The 16,105-nt window shown below is 38.3% G+C and overlaps 1 protein-coding gene across 1 annotated transcript in view; it reads left to right on the forward strand.

The window, feature by feature from the left end:
• Window positions 1-16,105, forward strand: part of HSPA14 (heat shock protein family A (Hsp70) member 14) — a 34,282-nt gene that overhangs the window by 5,427 nt on the left and 12,750 nt on the right. The window contains exons 4-10 of the mRNA XM_065871148.1: window positions 4,207-4,255; window positions 4,376-4,481; window positions 5,624-5,714; window positions 6,643-6,747; window positions 7,833-7,994; window positions 9,203-9,358; window positions 11,236-11,338. Of these exons, the coding sequence (XP_065727220.1) occupies window positions 4,207-4,255; window positions 4,376-4,481; window positions 5,624-5,714; window positions 6,643-6,747; window positions 7,833-7,994; window positions 9,203-9,358; window positions 11,236-11,338 (772 nt within the window). The remainder of the gene's footprint in view (window positions 1-4,206; window positions 4,256-4,375; window positions 4,482-5,623; window positions 5,715-6,642; window positions 6,748-7,832; window positions 7,995-9,202; window positions 9,359-11,235; window positions 11,339-16,105) is intronic.

The raw sequence follows: 16,105 nt of genomic DNA on the forward strand, positions 1-16,105 counted from the left end.
CAGAAGGGTAGTAATACTAGAATATTCAAGGGTAGAATACTTGCTTCTCCCAAGCGTCTCCACTAGTTGAAAGACGTTTCAGAAACGTGAGAGGTGGCCTAGTAGACAACGGAAGCAGGCAAGTCCAGAGAGCTAGTTAGCCCTGGCTTCACCACTGATGCGGGACAACTTAGTTTACCTCTCAACACCAGTTTCCTCGGCTGTTAAAAGGGGGCAGCCTGCCTACCTCACAGGGTTGTTGTGAGGATCAGATGGCTTAAATAGATGTGAAAGGGTTTAAAAGTTTAAAAGCACTATACACATGTAAGTTATTAAAGCATATGACCTTGGCTGAGGTCAGGCTAGGATGAAGCACAGTAGCCGACAAGATGTAGAATTAGGGCTGTATACCAAGACCTCATTGCTTGAATCTACTAGTTTAACTTGACTGCTTCCTGGAGTTTACAAGCTTCACTTCTTTAAATCTCTCTATAGCTCGTGAGGCTAATATAGACACAACACGTATTGGTACCTTTATCTCATATTTTCACTGCTGTGTCTGTGACATACCGACTAGCACACACTCAATAGTCAAACCATCTTTCCCTCCATTTTACTAGTCCTCAGTCTCTTAACACTATGGATATAATTCACAACTGACAGGGAGCCACAATCGTGCGTTTTGGTTCATATTGATAATCTTTGATATAATGAGAAATTGGCTGTCTTATAAAATATTACATGTAAGTAAATTCTTTGCATTCCATATTTTTTAGGTTCCATGATTATGCATAATTATATATCTTTAGCATTGGTTTGCCATTTGGACCTCGTGGAAACAATTCAGATGATATCAGTTTCCCAAATGCTTTTAGCTAATTTTGTTCTTCTCTGTTAGCCTTTTTTCTGTCTAGTATGTTACAGAAGGCAAGCCCTGGAAAACTTTTCTTTTAGGAAACTTTCCAAAGTCACTTTTTCTCACACGTTATAGACAAAAGTTCACCTCATTAATGGCATATGATGGAATAGAACAGCTTTGGGAACAGTTGGGTGGTGTGGATAAGGACGGCCTGCAATAGCTAGCTCTCTTTAAGCACCAACCCTCCACAAATCCATCCCCTTTTCCCTCCAAAACACATACACATCCTAGAGGAGATATGATGGTGTTGAGCCATGCTTCCAATTTACTCTAGAAAGGAAGCCATTACTGACCATCGTTAACCTAACTTAAAGCTCTTAGCGGTTATTTAGTACTTTCAGAAAGTACAAAAAGGAGACTTAGAACGTAAAGAGCTTTCCTGTAATCAAGAGGCTGGAAAAAAAGTGCAGGCATGTTGGGAGAGGTTTTATTTTCTATTTTGCCAGATTGGTTGCTTACCTAAATGCTGGAAATAGCAATAGGTAGAGAAATGGTCCAGACCACAGCGGGAACATACGGGGAGCAGGAATAGATGGCAGGTTTCTCTGGGGAATGGGCCATTCTGTAGGAAGCAGCGCGAGGTAGAACACACTGGAATCTAGCCAGAACCCCCAAATTCTAATGCTGCCACACTTTGTTACACTGAGCAGATCACTTGCCCTTTTTGTGCCTCGGTTTGTCTCTAAAATGAGAGGTTTGTACTAGGTGACATTTCTTGTACCTTCCAATTCTAAAAAATTAGATGAATAGCATGACAAAAGGCAAAGTGAAATTCTGATTGCGATATTTTCAGACACAGCAGTGTATTAACGTATGTGAAATCCTGGTAACAATTGTGTTGTAAGGAAGCATTCTATGGCATTAATATTTATGAATGTACTTGTGAACTTCTGTAAGCACCACACCCAGACACAGATTCCGTGCTTTAAAAGAACATATGTTTAAGGCACGGAAATGGAGATATATAATTTCTCTTCTCAGTTTTAGGCCCTTACGTGGAGGGGTCCATGTCAGTTACAACTGGATAACACTACTGTAGATAGGTAGACTTTCTGGAAAAACAGGGAAGTACTTGAAAGAGTTAGACCTGTACTATATTAATCTATTAATGGTAGCAAAGTACATAGGGATTTATTTGAGATGAGAGAAGTGCTGAAGAGCAGAAGTCAAGGTGAACTTGGGAGGTAGTAGTGTGCAGGTCTAATGGGCAGAGTAGCTTTAAGGTTAGGAATAAAACAAGGGAAAAATCTTTAAAGACAGAAAAAACAGGCCAAATCTTGTGAAGAGGAGAGAAGTCGTAATAAGGAGAGGCTGTAGAGAAACAGGCCCAGAAATCCTGTCTGAGCTGTAGGCCCAGCCGTGACTCCTTGTCAGTCTGCAGGCAGGTCACTTGACCATTCTGTACCTCAGGCCCCTCCCCTATCCAGTGGGAGGCTATCTCTGCTACCTCGCAGGAGCTGTGTGAGGGCCCAGTGGGCAGATGAATGTAAAGACAGACGTTTCCAGACCGGGTGGGCTCTGTACTGGGAGAGTGGGGGGGGAAGAAGCCCGGCAGTACGTGAGCGTTGGTGAGTGCAGGGCAGGGCCCTTCAGGAGGGAGGGGGAAGGGCAGGATGAAGGCCCTGGTACCCTGCTAGGAGTGATGCTCTGCCTGCCTCCTGAAGCCCTCCACGTAAATGGTGCTGTGTATGCCAGCCTGCCACCACCCTCTGTCTCTGTTCAGTAACTCAATCCTGGTGTGGACAAATAAAGTTGTCATCTGTACCTGGCTGTGGTCAGTCCACTACTTTCTGGCGCTACCGTGATCGTTTGTCGTCACCTCCATTCTCTGCTTTCTGCTCCTCCGCTGGCTAACCTCCAGGGTCTGGCCTCTCTGTGGCCCTCAGAGCTACGTGTGCTTCTGGCCTCACCTGAGCGAGGCCCTCTCTGCATGGCAATTGAGAAAGAATTTTCTGTTTCTCAGAGTTCTATAAATTCCATTAAAATACCCTTTTCTGGCAAGTTATCTTGTCTGAGTGATAGATAGCTATTTGGTGAAATTATCCTGGTTGACTTAAATTCTGTCCTAAAGGAAACAGAACCACTAAGTGTCATGCCAAAATTACAGTATTGGTAGGAAAAAAAAATTACTGTGGGCACACTTAATCTTTTTTTTCTTACCCTTAAAATATTTGTCCAGGAGCTAGTATAAATATTGGGTTTAGAAAAGGGGCAGGGGTGGGGGAAGGCTAGTGGAAAGAATATTAAACCTTGCGTTAAAGATCTGGAATCCAGCCAGTTGTTCTATTAATTAGTCATGTGACTTTGGGCATTTTCCCCTTTACAAGATTAGGGTCCTCAGATGTTCAATTACTCTTCAGCAATTAGCCAGTGTTAATTTTCACCTGCTCTTACTAAACAGTTAAGACTGGTCTCTGGACAGAATAGCCACTGCCCCTTGCAAGAAGGATTTAGGGAAAGGGTCTACCTCATCTTCGTTTCTAGATGAAATTAAGCCAAAGATCAGACTCCTGTCCCTGCTCACGGCAAAAGTACCTTAGTCATTTAGCATCTCACCGCGAGGCAGTCTAAACCCTAGCCTGGTAGAGAAGGCCTGGGATCAAGTACTGACTCTGCCCCTTATAGTGTTGGGAAGATCAGGTAAGGTAATACATGTGAAAACATTTTGCAGTCTGCATTAATTCGCATTACTATTTTGAGCAACATAACACCCATTGTTTTAATTTTTCCATTGCCATACACAATTGTTTAGTGCCTACTTTGTATAGGATGTTATATATCTATCTACCTGCAGTAGTCTGCACTTTTACATATATAATATTCATACTTTTGCTTAGTCCTTTCAGGTTTCAGGCATTGATTCATATTCAGAAACCAAGCAGCAAAGATGGTGTTAGGTATTCTGGTTTGCCATTAGTTTGTGGTCCTTTTGTCCTTTTTATCTCAGTGGTTGGGTCTTCAGGATCAAAGATACGAGTATATATGACATAAAATCATTGATATTATGAAAATCATCCCCAAATGTTTAACACCTGTTGATAGTAAGATCCGAACAAGGAAGAGCTATTCACTTTCAAATGTGAAGTTAGCACTTTAATAGAATTACTCAACCTTGTAAATTCTGCAGCCATTCATTCCTACCGTCTAAACCTACCCTAATATTGCAAGATTTCTTTTAATATTAAGCAACTTAATTTTGTTTATATTTTTATATTTGTCAAGTGGTATTGAAGAATATAGTCTTCTTTAAAACTTATATGTCAACAATAGTGATATAAATATTTAACTATGTTTATCTCTATGGACAGCTCTGATGATCCACAGGCTCAGAAATACATCAGGGATAGTAAATGTTTAGTGAGTATGCTTCTATTATTATTTCCCTATTACACAAAGTAATTGCCAATTATATTGATTTGAAACTGTATTTTTATTAAAATCATTCCTTATTTAACACACTCATAATTTCCTTCATAGGTCATTGAAAAAAATGGGAAATTACGCTATGAAATAGATACTGGAGAAGAAAAGAAATTTGTCAGCCCAGAGGATGTTGCCAGACTGATATTTAGTAAAATGAAAGGTATTGAGCAAAAGAAAAGATCTTTTTAAAAACTGACCTTTAAAAAAATCTAGAGATGGTTTTTGATCTGGGGCTAATAAGCAGATTATTGAGTGAATGAGCAGTGAGGAGACCTAAATTATGCTAGACCTGCCCGGGCCACTAACTGGCTATGTGACCGTGGTTAAATGACTTATTTTCCCTGACCTTGGTTTCCCTAGAAGTAATGTAAATGGATGGGGCCAAATTAGCATTTTCAAAACTTCTTAAGATGAAGTGACCAGGTGGTCCAGTGGCTAAGACTCTGCGCTCCCAACGCAGGGGACCGAGTACAATCCCTGCTCAGGGAACTAGATCCCACACGCATGCTGCAACTAAGAGTTCGCATGCTGCAACTAAAGATCCCACATGCGGCAACTAAGACCCAGTGCAGCCAAATAAATAAATTTTTTTTTAAAAAAAGATGAAGTGGCTAATAAGCTTGGCGAATAGTGAATGTCGTATCTCTTTCAAGATTGACAGTGCACTCTCCACGGTAATTTAGGCGGATTAAGTAGGTCTGGTTTTATCTCCACTTCAGGTGAAGACTTGGAGCTAGCTGAGCAGCCATCTGTGGTGCAACTTGAGGGGTTCTGGAGTAGATTACTGGCAAGGCTTACTTCAGCTCTGGAATGTGTAATGGATTTGTGGGATGGAAGGCAGCCTTTCACCATGGTCGTTGGTCTGCACATTAGTGCATTGGAAGCTCATTGTCTAAGAACCCGTCTAATTTGGGAGATGGTTGAAACTTGGAAGCCTAAGAGCAAGGCACTTTGGAAAGTACTTAGTTCCATGTCCACAAACTATACCAAAACCACAAAAAAGTAGTGCACAATTTAAGAGAGCAAGAGAAGATCACTGGGGTGGAGCAGTCAAGTGAACTGGCAAATCCTTATAGTGAGAATGTCTTTGGCTCAAATTAACAAACCTCAGAGTATCGCTTGACATTTTTGTGTATCATCAGAATTTATTTTTATATATATTTTTTCTTCCCATTTTATTGAGATATCATTGACATACAGCACTGTATAAGGTGTACGGCGTAATGAGTTGACTTATGTATATCATGACATGATTACCACAGTACGTTTCGTGAACTTTTAAAATATTTTTTTCACGTACAGAAACAGCACATTCTGTCTTGGGCTCAGATGCAAATGATGTAGTTATTACTGTTCCATTTGATTTTGGAGAAAAACAAAAAAATGCTCTTGGGTAAGTATAATATGGGGTTTCTTTTACTTGCTTAGTTAAAGGAAATAACAGATTTCACAGTATCACTATATAGTGAAAGATAAAATTGCATTCGAAAATAATTTACACAATAAAGTTGTATTTGTAAATACATGTATATTTACATATGTAAATCGTGTGGTAAAAAGTTATGGTAGTAATCATTAATAGTTCCTTTATTTTATGAAATGTCAAAAGAACATAAAATTAAATGTACTTTCTTAGCTATTTTGATTGGAAATGTTTTTGATTACCAGGTTAAGTTGATGTTTATGAATCACTTTGCCTTAGTGTCATGTAATTAAGGCTTACATGGGAATTATATAAAAATAAGCAATTTTAGAAAATATTTGTGATTATTTTTTCACCTTAGGTTAACATCTAAACAAAAAGTTATATTTAGTTTTTATAGGTTGTTATGCAAATGTAATTGGCAAGCACCCAGTCTTTTGCTCTGTGGATAGAGTTCCCTATGGGGCTTGGCTGAACACCTGAGTTGCTTCTGGGGCAGAGAATTGCTTTATTTACTTGCACTTGTGGGGTGTTAAATGACCCTAAATTAAAGAAGTTGGAAAATGCTAAAATGTATTATAAGTATGTCCTAATCTCTTTCTAAAGTTTGTAAGCTTGAGCACTTGGAGAGCTTTCTCATCCTTACTCAGTATAAGCACATTATTTTCTTTGTCAGGGAAATAGACTCTGAACATTATTATTTTAAACAGGAAGTGATCTACGCCTGAAGACTTAGGTCTGTTTCTTATGTTCTGTTATCTTCTAAAGATCATTACCCTTCATGTTCTACTTACAAAGTCTTATATGCTATTGCATAAAATCTTCAGCAGAGCATTTCTAAAAATGTAGACTTCAACATGTTGTGATACTAAATGTGTTAAAAGTAAATTGCCCACAGGGAAGCAGCCAGAGCTGCTGGGTTCAATGTTTTGCGGTTAATCCACGAACCTTCTGCAGCTCTTTTGGCTTATGGAATTGGACAAGACTCCCCCACTGGAAAAAGGTAAAAACCATATTTGCAGCTTTAAGTTTTTCACTACAGAAAACATTTTAGATTATAGCAATTATTTCAGTAGAGATTGTTACATAGCACAGTGGTTCCAAGCCTTTATGGATGGAAAGACATCGAAACTCTCACCTAGAGTTTTTCAAATAGATGAGAAAGATGTCCTAGGAAAGCAGTGAAAGGGTATAACAGGCAGGAGGGAAGGTTGAGCTTTTCCACCCTTCTCTTATCACCTACACTTTGTCCCCTTAGTGGAGGAAGATTTGAAATTTATAAGCCCAGCCAAGTTCCAACTGAAGCTCTAGGGCACCGTTAATTTTACTACCAATTCTAATTATTAAACATGCTTAGAAACAGTGAGGTCTTTTATGTACATTTGTCTTGGCAGGAGATGGGGGAAAAGCCAGTATGGGGATTTAAGACTTCATTTGATAGTGAAATAGTAAGACATACTCCTAATTTAATTATAAAACTTGTCTTAATAGATCTGACACATCGTGTAATTTTAGGGAAATCAATTCAGATGTGTTAATTTCCCCTAACTGTCATTTCATTCATCTCTCACAATTAAACTAATATGTATAAAGTACTAGCAGATTTTTTTTTAGGTAAACTAAAATATAGAATATAAATTACAATATCAGAAATTTTGGATTTTGATACATAGGAAATTAGCTCCTAGTTTTGCATATGTTTTACTTTTGTAGAACATGTTATTACAGTAGTAACAAGCACAATATTAACATAAAATTTTTATGTTTAATTCTCTTAAAATTCACTTTAATTACAAATCTCTTCTTTATTTACTTTGAAAAGTTAGTGTTTTGAACTCCAGTTAGTCAGAAGAATACAGTTTTACCAGTACAACTAAATGAAAAAGAGCTTTGACTTAAAATCAGAAGATCTGGTTTCTAGGCTTAAGTCATCACTGAGTGATGACCATGGACAACTTAGTTACTCATGTGAGATTTTCAGTTTCCTCATATGTGATTTATAGTGACTTGTTAGTTTAAGAAGTCGAACCTGGCTTCACAATGCTGTGATTCTCTCATAACTTACTCATGTTATCTTTTTTTTTTAAGCAACATTTTGGTATTCAAACTTGGAGGAACATCCTTATCTATCAGTGTCATGGAAGTTAACAGTGGAATATATCGTGTTCTTTCAACAAACACTGATAATAACATTGGAGGTACACATTTCACAGAAACCTTAGCACAGTACCTAGCTTCTGAGTTTCAGAGGTGAGTATAAAGGGACTTGATGATATATTTCGATTGAAGTTTCACTTCAGGTTTAATTTTTTCCTAATTTATTTGAAATTGCCCTTCAAAGGAGGACATGTTTTTTCCAGTGCGCCGGATATTTTTGTGTCTAAAGTTCTAAGGTCTGTTCTGGTAAACCGGGGGAAGCAGAGGCCAAGCTGCCCAGTGCAGTGTACTTGGATTTTTCCCTCAGTTCTTCAGTGGTTGCTTTTATGTCTGGATGAAGGAGGGTAAAAGCACTGAGGCCTCACTACCTTCTGAACAGTTTTTACAGGTGTAGAAGATTATGTTTTAGTTACGTTCCAGTAAGTGAATGTCTTGCAGAGTGTTTATTTTATTACTAATCTACTACCACAAGGAATATTTTAGTTTTGTTGCTGGATATAATTATTCCATTCAAAATTCTAATCCTGTTTGGCACATCATGAGTCAAATATATAGAGGTTATATTTGGGACGTTCCTGCTGTAAAAAGAAGCTGAGATAACATTTTCATCAGTTTGACTAAACTGGGTAAAAAGAAGTCTTGAAAAAGTGATAATTTCTCATTTCTTTAATAAAGACCTGTACTGCTTTTTGTTGTAAAGGAGTTCCAACTCAAGGAAGGGCTGTGTTAATTTTACTATGGATTTCAGTTTTTCAACATGTTGAAAAACAGGGCCATCAACATCACCACTTAGCAAGCAGTTTTAACAATTAACTCCCCTTGGAGGTAGAGGAACTGAAATTTTATGTATTTCGTTATGTTTCAAATTTCTTTGAAGAAGCACTTTTAGTTTTTTTTTTTTTTGCTGGACAGCTAATTTTGTGCCATCAAACAGTAATCATGCTGTGGTGGTAGGGGGTGAGGGGTGAGACTTGACCCAGTTGCATGAATGTCCTTCAACCTCCTTTTGTCTCATCTGCAAAAAGATGATGGCTCCTGTACTTCTGCAAAGCACAGTCCATTATTGTGATTACAGAAACCAGCAATTCAGAGTGTTAAGTATATTGATTATTCATTTTTCTTGAGACACTTCTTTAAATGCAGAGAATTTTCTTCGGATATTTTGGAGCTACTAAAATCTGGTATTAATATTGATTTATGAGCTTATAGTTATCCTAATAAGGATTATCCAGATTTTAGTTACAATAAATTCTAAATGACCTAGTAATTTTTAAACTTCAAAGATTGTATTTTTAATTTAGATCCTTCAAACACGACGTGAGAGGAAATGCCCGTGCCATGGTGAAACTGATGAACAGTGCTGACACTGCAAAACATTCTTTGTCAACCTTGGGAAGTGCCAATTGTTTCCTTGACTCGTTGTATAAAGGTCAAGATTTTGACTGCAATGTGTCCAGGTAAAACTGCAGTTCAAAAAACTTAAACAAAAGACTTTCAAGTGTATTCACATTTAGGTGTAATTTTCTCACTTTGGGTTTTTCGTTTGCTCATTTGAGGTTTATTAGCCCTCCATAAAAGGGGAGTTTTCCTGTCTTTACTTCTGGGGTCCAACTCTTGTCAGACTAAATAACTGTTCTCAGAGTAATCTTGTCAGCTGTGATTGCCCTGTTATTTTACAGCTACAAAGAGCAGTGTGTGAAAAGGGCTTCCTAGATCTTTGAAAGAAAGATGAGAGAAGACTTGAAGTTTGAGATTTGCGAGCTTCTCTTACTGAATAGCAGTCCCACCTGTATAGTCCCTAGTTCTCTCTGGGGCTTGCACATGTATCAGTGGTTGTTACTATACTTGATCGTTACCCCTGTGTGGCAGGCTGTATTCTAAGTACTTTCTATGTATTAACTCTCAAATTCTCCTAACAACCGAATGAGGTAAGTACTGTTATTTTCCTTACTTTACACAGGAGGAAGCTGAAACACAGGTTTCATTTCTTGTCCGAGGTTATCCAGCTAGTAAGTGACAGACCTTGGACTCAAACCCAGCTAGTTTTGACTCCAGAGTTCCGTTACCTATCACAGTACTTTGAGGATTGATCCCTTTCTTGGTTTTATTTGATCTGTCATCCATTGGCAGCATTGTAAATTTTAATAGCTTTTATGACATTTAGTAAACACAGGTTTAATGTGCATAAAATTGTTTTTAATGCTCATATCTTTTACATAATCCAAAACATTGCTTACATATGATTGCACCTTCACCCAGGAAGTCCAAGGGAGGCCGTTGTCCTATCATCCTATCATTTTGCATTCCATATTACTCACAATAATAATAGCTACCGTTAGCACAATTTAAACCTCCCAACAAGATAATGGATGACTTGGAAGCATAGTAAAGTTGTCCAGAATTACAGTATTATATTATTTTTAGGCTTTTACTGAGTCTGTGTGGTTAAATTCTCTCTTCATCTGGCCCTTGTAGTTTAGCTTCCTCATCTCCCTGGGCTTTCTCGAAGACTCCAGGTCAGCACTGCCACCTGTGGCTGTTTAAACTTTTTAATTAATTACAGGTAAATAACATTAAAAATTCGGTTCCTCAGTAGCATTAGCCACAGTTCAAGTGCTCAGTAGTCTCATGTAGCCAGTGGCTCCAGAAAGTTCTCTAGATCTTTTAAGAGAGATTTCAAGCTACCATCTAAAAGAAAGTTGTTAAATTGAATTTAAATCTCTTTTGTGGCAACAGAGTCTTTATATTAACTTAGTACTAAGTTTGTCCAAGTACTCAGTATATGTTTTCTCCTTAATAAGGAGATAGAAGGAAATAGAATTTATTAAGAAGGAAATAGAATTCGTAATTTTATTTGCTAGCGTGTAAGCTTCTCAGTTGGTGCAAAAGAACTAAACCTATGTGCAACATAGGCTCAGACTATAAAGAAAAGTAGTGAGAAACAATTTTTAAAATTTTAACACATAAAAATAGCAAAAATTTCCAAATGATGGTTTGATTTGGATCAATAGATTTATTGTCAGAAATGCCACACACTGAGTATTTATTTTTAGGTGTTTTGAAAGCTTACAAGCAGGCTATGGGTAAGATAATCTTCCATCTGAATTTAATACTAAACATCTTCATACATTTGCAGATGGATAACCTAGACCTGTTCACCCCATGATACTGCACTGCTGGGTGTTTAACATCCTGTTCTGATCATAAACCTATTCTAAAGAGATTCATCACAGTAGGTTTTGTCATTAACCTTCACAAGAAAAAGATGTCTTGTTTGACTTTTTTCTGTGTCTTCTCTGTGTGTATGTGTATTTGTGTATGTGTGTGTGTACAGAGCAAGATTTGAACTTCTCTGTTCTCCACTTTTTAATAAATGTATAGAAGCAATCAGAGAACTCTTAGAACAAAGTGGATTTACAGCAGATGATATCAACAAGGTAATACTTTTGTATTTTCTTATTTATGTTGGGAGTAATTTTCAATTTGGAATTTAGGAAGCAGCCCCTTGGTACTGAAAGAATATTTTTATACATTTAAATATCGTCTTAGCTTATATTAGGAAGGACATTGATTAAATTTTGATTAATGGCTCTAATGAACTCATAGTTCTGTATGTTCATTTTCTTAGCAAAAAAGACTAATTCCTTTTCAGTATATTTTTTTATATGTAAGCAAAAACTGACAGATATTAGAACATTTGCCATGTGTCAAGCACTGTTTCTAAGCGTTTTACATGTATTAACTTGCTGATTGCTCACCAACAGCTCCATGAAGTAGGTGTTATTATTTATCCCCATTTTAGAATTGGAGGCACAGAGGTTCAAAGGTATAAGTAACTTCATGGTAATTGTGTGTTTAGTGGTAGAGCTAGGATTTAACTCAGTGTGGTTCCCAAGTCTGCTCTTAATCAGTACACCAAACTGCTTCTCTCTGCTTGCTGAGAAATATTGCATATTTGCTTGCATAAGAAAAGATTTTGAGACTTTCAAAAATATTCCAGCTGTTTACTGTTCTCTTTTCTCCCAAGATTATTTCTACTCATTTAAAATACATATACATTTTTTTCATTTTTGTTAATAAAGGAATTTTCATATAAGAAAACTCAGAAAATAGGTAGTGTTTTATTTTATAATAAACTAGTCTAATTTGTATGCACAATTTTGAATTCTATGTTCCTTAAATAATAATATAATCAATTTCTTTGCCCATATTACTGTGTAGTCTTCATCAACACAATTTTAAATAGGCTCAATATCCTAGAAAAGGAAGAGCACCATAGATTACTTCATTGTTCTGTTTGGACTCCTAGATCGGGTCTTCCCCTCCCCAGAACAGTGATACCCATCTTTTCCCATATTTAAGGTTACTCCTTGGGATAGATTCCCATAGTAAAATCATTGGGTCAAAGAGTCTAAATAGATTAAACCTATTTTTACCTTCAGTTACCTTCCAAGAGAGTTGAATTAACTTATACTTTCATCAGCAATATATGAGAACAGACATTTTACTGTAACCTTGCTGACACTGAGTTTTATCATTTAAAGATAAATTTTCCATTAGGTAGTTGAGAAAAAGATATTTTTTACTTTATATTTTATTGGGTACTATAGGATTCTTTAAAAATATTTATTATTAATATTATTAAATAATGTTTAATCTTGTGTTTCCTTATGTGTAAATATTTCATATTCTTTGCCTGTTTGATCAATTAAATCTTAGTATTTTTTAAAATGTATTTGTGTAAATGCTTTATATAATCAGAAGATTAACTGCTGTTTACTGTAGTCTTCTTTTGAGGCATGCAGTTTACTGTTTAACTTTGGTCCTGTTATGGAGGAGGGTATTTGATACACTGAGGTTTCACTTATTTATCTATTTAAATCTGTTGGTCTGTTACTCTGATTTCTTCAGCTGCTTCTAAGTTTATAAATTCCATCTTCGTTCAGGTGTATTTAATACTATTTTCTTTTTGCTATAGTTTGAAAGTTTTTATATTTTCACTATTTTGCTGTATGCTGTAAGATGGAAATTGCATTTTTTTGTCTTTTGGTGGAGGTTTTCCCTTCAGTCTAGTTCAGTAAGTATTTTTTTTGAACACTTATAACATGCCATGCGTTGTGCTAGGTGATTGGGGGTGTGTGTGCAGGGGGGTGAAGGTGGCTTACAAAGATTAAGGCACATGGAAGAGTGGTACAAGGCAGGGGTGGAAGGGAATGAGCTTGGAGACAGACCCACCTGAACTGGAAGGCTCACACTGCTGATTGTTCCAGAACAGACAAATCACTTAATTTCCTGAGCCTTACTTGTCTCTTCTTATTAAGGAGGGTGATAATACTTAACTTATCAGTATATAAGTATAACTTACTCTATAAGGTTGTTATGAGGATTAAATGAAATATCATGTATGGCACAGGGTGTGGTGTATTGTAGATGATCAGTTAATGTGAGTTCTCTTCCTTCGTTAACTGGTCATACAGCCCTCACATTAGATACCACAAATGGTACGATCCTCAATTGCTTGACTAGAGGTCAAGTACATCCTTAGGATTAAGAATATTGTTAAAGATTCACTCTCCAGATACTTCTAAAATACAAGCTTTTGAGAACTTAAAAATATAGAGTTGACTCTGTAGTTTGTTGACCTTGCAGCGGTAACAAACAACCCCCAAGTCTCACTGGTTTTCTACTGTAGACAATTTTTTCTTGCTAGTGTTTCACGTGGGCAGCTGAAGGTGGCCGTAGGTCTACTGCTATGGCTCTTTTCCGTGCTTCTCCTTCTACGACCCAGGCTAAAGGAGCAGCTCTCTGGGACGTGCGGTTCTCACTGTGGAGGGGAAAGAGGAAGAGAGCTGGCGGAACATGCAGGGCTTTTAAAGCTTCTGCTTAGATACGCTGTACTTCAGTGTAGTCACATTCATTTGGCCAAAGCTAGACATGGCCAGGCCTGAGTGTGGGCAGGGAAATCTCCACCTGCACGGAGGGGTTGCCAATTCCGGGCAGTGGCAATGGGCGGGTAAGTATAATCCTCTTATGGGGACGGAGGGAGGGCTTTACAGTCATTCACACATTTAATCCTCACAAAGGCATCAGGAGATACGCACCGCTATCTCCATTGCCAGAGGAGGAAACTAAAAAGGTTCCAAAGAGGTTAAGTGCTTTGCTTAAAGTAACGCTGGCACGCGCTTGCCGGCGCTGGGATTGGAGCTCACAGTCTGCCCCCGCAGTTCGTGCTCGCTCTTTACTCTTACGCCCATCGCCTTTCCCACTCTAGTATCGGGCAGTCTAGTCTTAGGAGTATTTGGTTTTTCCCGAAGGAATCCTCTCATCGAGTGCTTGAGAAGGACACGGCTGATCTCTGAGGACAGGGAGCGTCAGGGCTCCTACTCTTCATTACGGTAGACTTCCTTTATCTCCGTGTGCTCAGCGCCGTGCTCCCCTCTCTCCCCTGCTGTCCCCAAGCTGGGCCGAAGCCCCGTGTCTGAGGGGGCAGGAGGCGCTGATGGGTCAGGGCCAAGGTCTGGGGGTCTGCTGGCCCCGTGCGCGTGCTGGCGGGGCTGCTCTCCACCCGGTGTCCCGCTTTCACCCCTCGGCTTGGCCCTCGCTTCATGTGGCCTTTGGTGCTTCGCAGTCCCAAGCCGCTCTGGGTTCTGTGATGCAAACCATCTCGCTTCCCCTTTGGTTATCTCAGGCCACGTCAGCTTTAAGACAGCTACTTCTCTCCCTTTCAGCTTCCAAAATTTGCTGAAATCTCAAGCTCAAGTTCTCTCCTGCATTTATTCTGCCATTTATATCTTCTTAAATTCCCTTATTGTCTACAAGTGGGCTTGTAGAAGGGTACGTAGATATACCGATGCAGTTAATTCTCGCCGTTTTTACCAAGCATCCAGACTCTTCAGCTGCAATTTTAATACCTGCATAGCATTTTGTTGCACTGATGTATCATAATTTACACAGCCAATTATTTGTGTTGAGTGTGTACGTTATTTTGGTTTTATAAATAGCAGTCTTTGTGGCTTTGTTAATATCCTTAATTTCCTTGGAATAAGATTTGTGAGTAGAATCCCAAATTTTAAGACTTTTAGTATTTATCAGATTGCTCACCAAAAGCAATTTACTTTCTGAGTAGGTGTAAACCCTCATTATTAACGTTGCAATTTTTAAAAATTCTTTTTATTCATATTGGTTTTTTTCAGGGCACTTTAGAATTATTTTTTCAACTTCTTAGATAAAAATCCCATTGTGATTTTGATGCAGTTGTATTAAGCCAATAAAATTTGGGGGAGTGATATATTATCTATACAGTATTTAGTTTTCCTAACCACAAAGTTGGTATCTCTCTGTGTTCAAATCTTCTTTAATACTTTATTGAGTTATGTGTTTTCTTAATTGTGGGATCTCTGGCTGTTGTGAATGAGATATTTTTATGCTTCTATTTATCAATACTAATTTGGTTTTGCTGATAGAATACTTACTGGTTTTGCCTCTTTATCTGATACTCTGCCACTTTACGAATTCTTGGTATTAATAATTTTTCAAGGAGTCTTCTGAATTTCCTAGGCATGCATTCAAATCCATTTACTAGTTAACACACAACTAATTATTGAGCACACCTGCTCCGTTCCAAGCAGGTTCTAGGCACTTGGGACACAGCAGTAAACATAAAGTCTTTGCCGTCAAGAAACAGTTAAAATAATGCCCAGTTGTGATAACTCTTATGAAGAAAAATAAAGCAGGATAAGGGCATAGCTAGTGACAGAGGGTGATTTTGCAGATAAGAATCCCATCTAAGGAGATGGCTTTTGATCAGAGCCCTGCAGGGACTGAAATGAAGGAACAGACTGGGTGAATTTCTGCCGCTTTTCCAGGCAGAGGGAACAGCCAGAGGGGAGCAAGCTTGGTATGTTTAAGGGGCAGCAGTGGGGATGGGACTGAGTGAGCCAGAGGGGGTGGGAGGAGGGAGCAAGGGACCAGATCACTGGGAAAAGCAGTTGCAGTGGAGTTACGGAGGGAGACACCTTACTGGAGTGAGTTTAAATAGAAAAGAAGGTGAGTCCATGGACATGATAAATATAAATAACTCTTGAGAAGTTCTGCTAAAAGGGCAGAAGGGAAATGGGGTGGTAGCTGGAGTGGGCTGTGGGCGTTGGGAAAGGGTTTTATCCGTGTTTGGTGATACTTTTATCTTGCATCTCTGTACCCCTCGC

Source organism: Phocoena phocoena, chromosome 2 (genome assembly GCF_963924675.1).
Source record: "Phocoena phocoena chromosome 2, mPhoPho1.1, whole genome shotgun sequence".
Taxonomy (NCBI): Eukaryota; Metazoa; Chordata; class Mammalia; order Artiodactyla; family Phocoenidae; genus Phocoena; species Phocoena phocoena.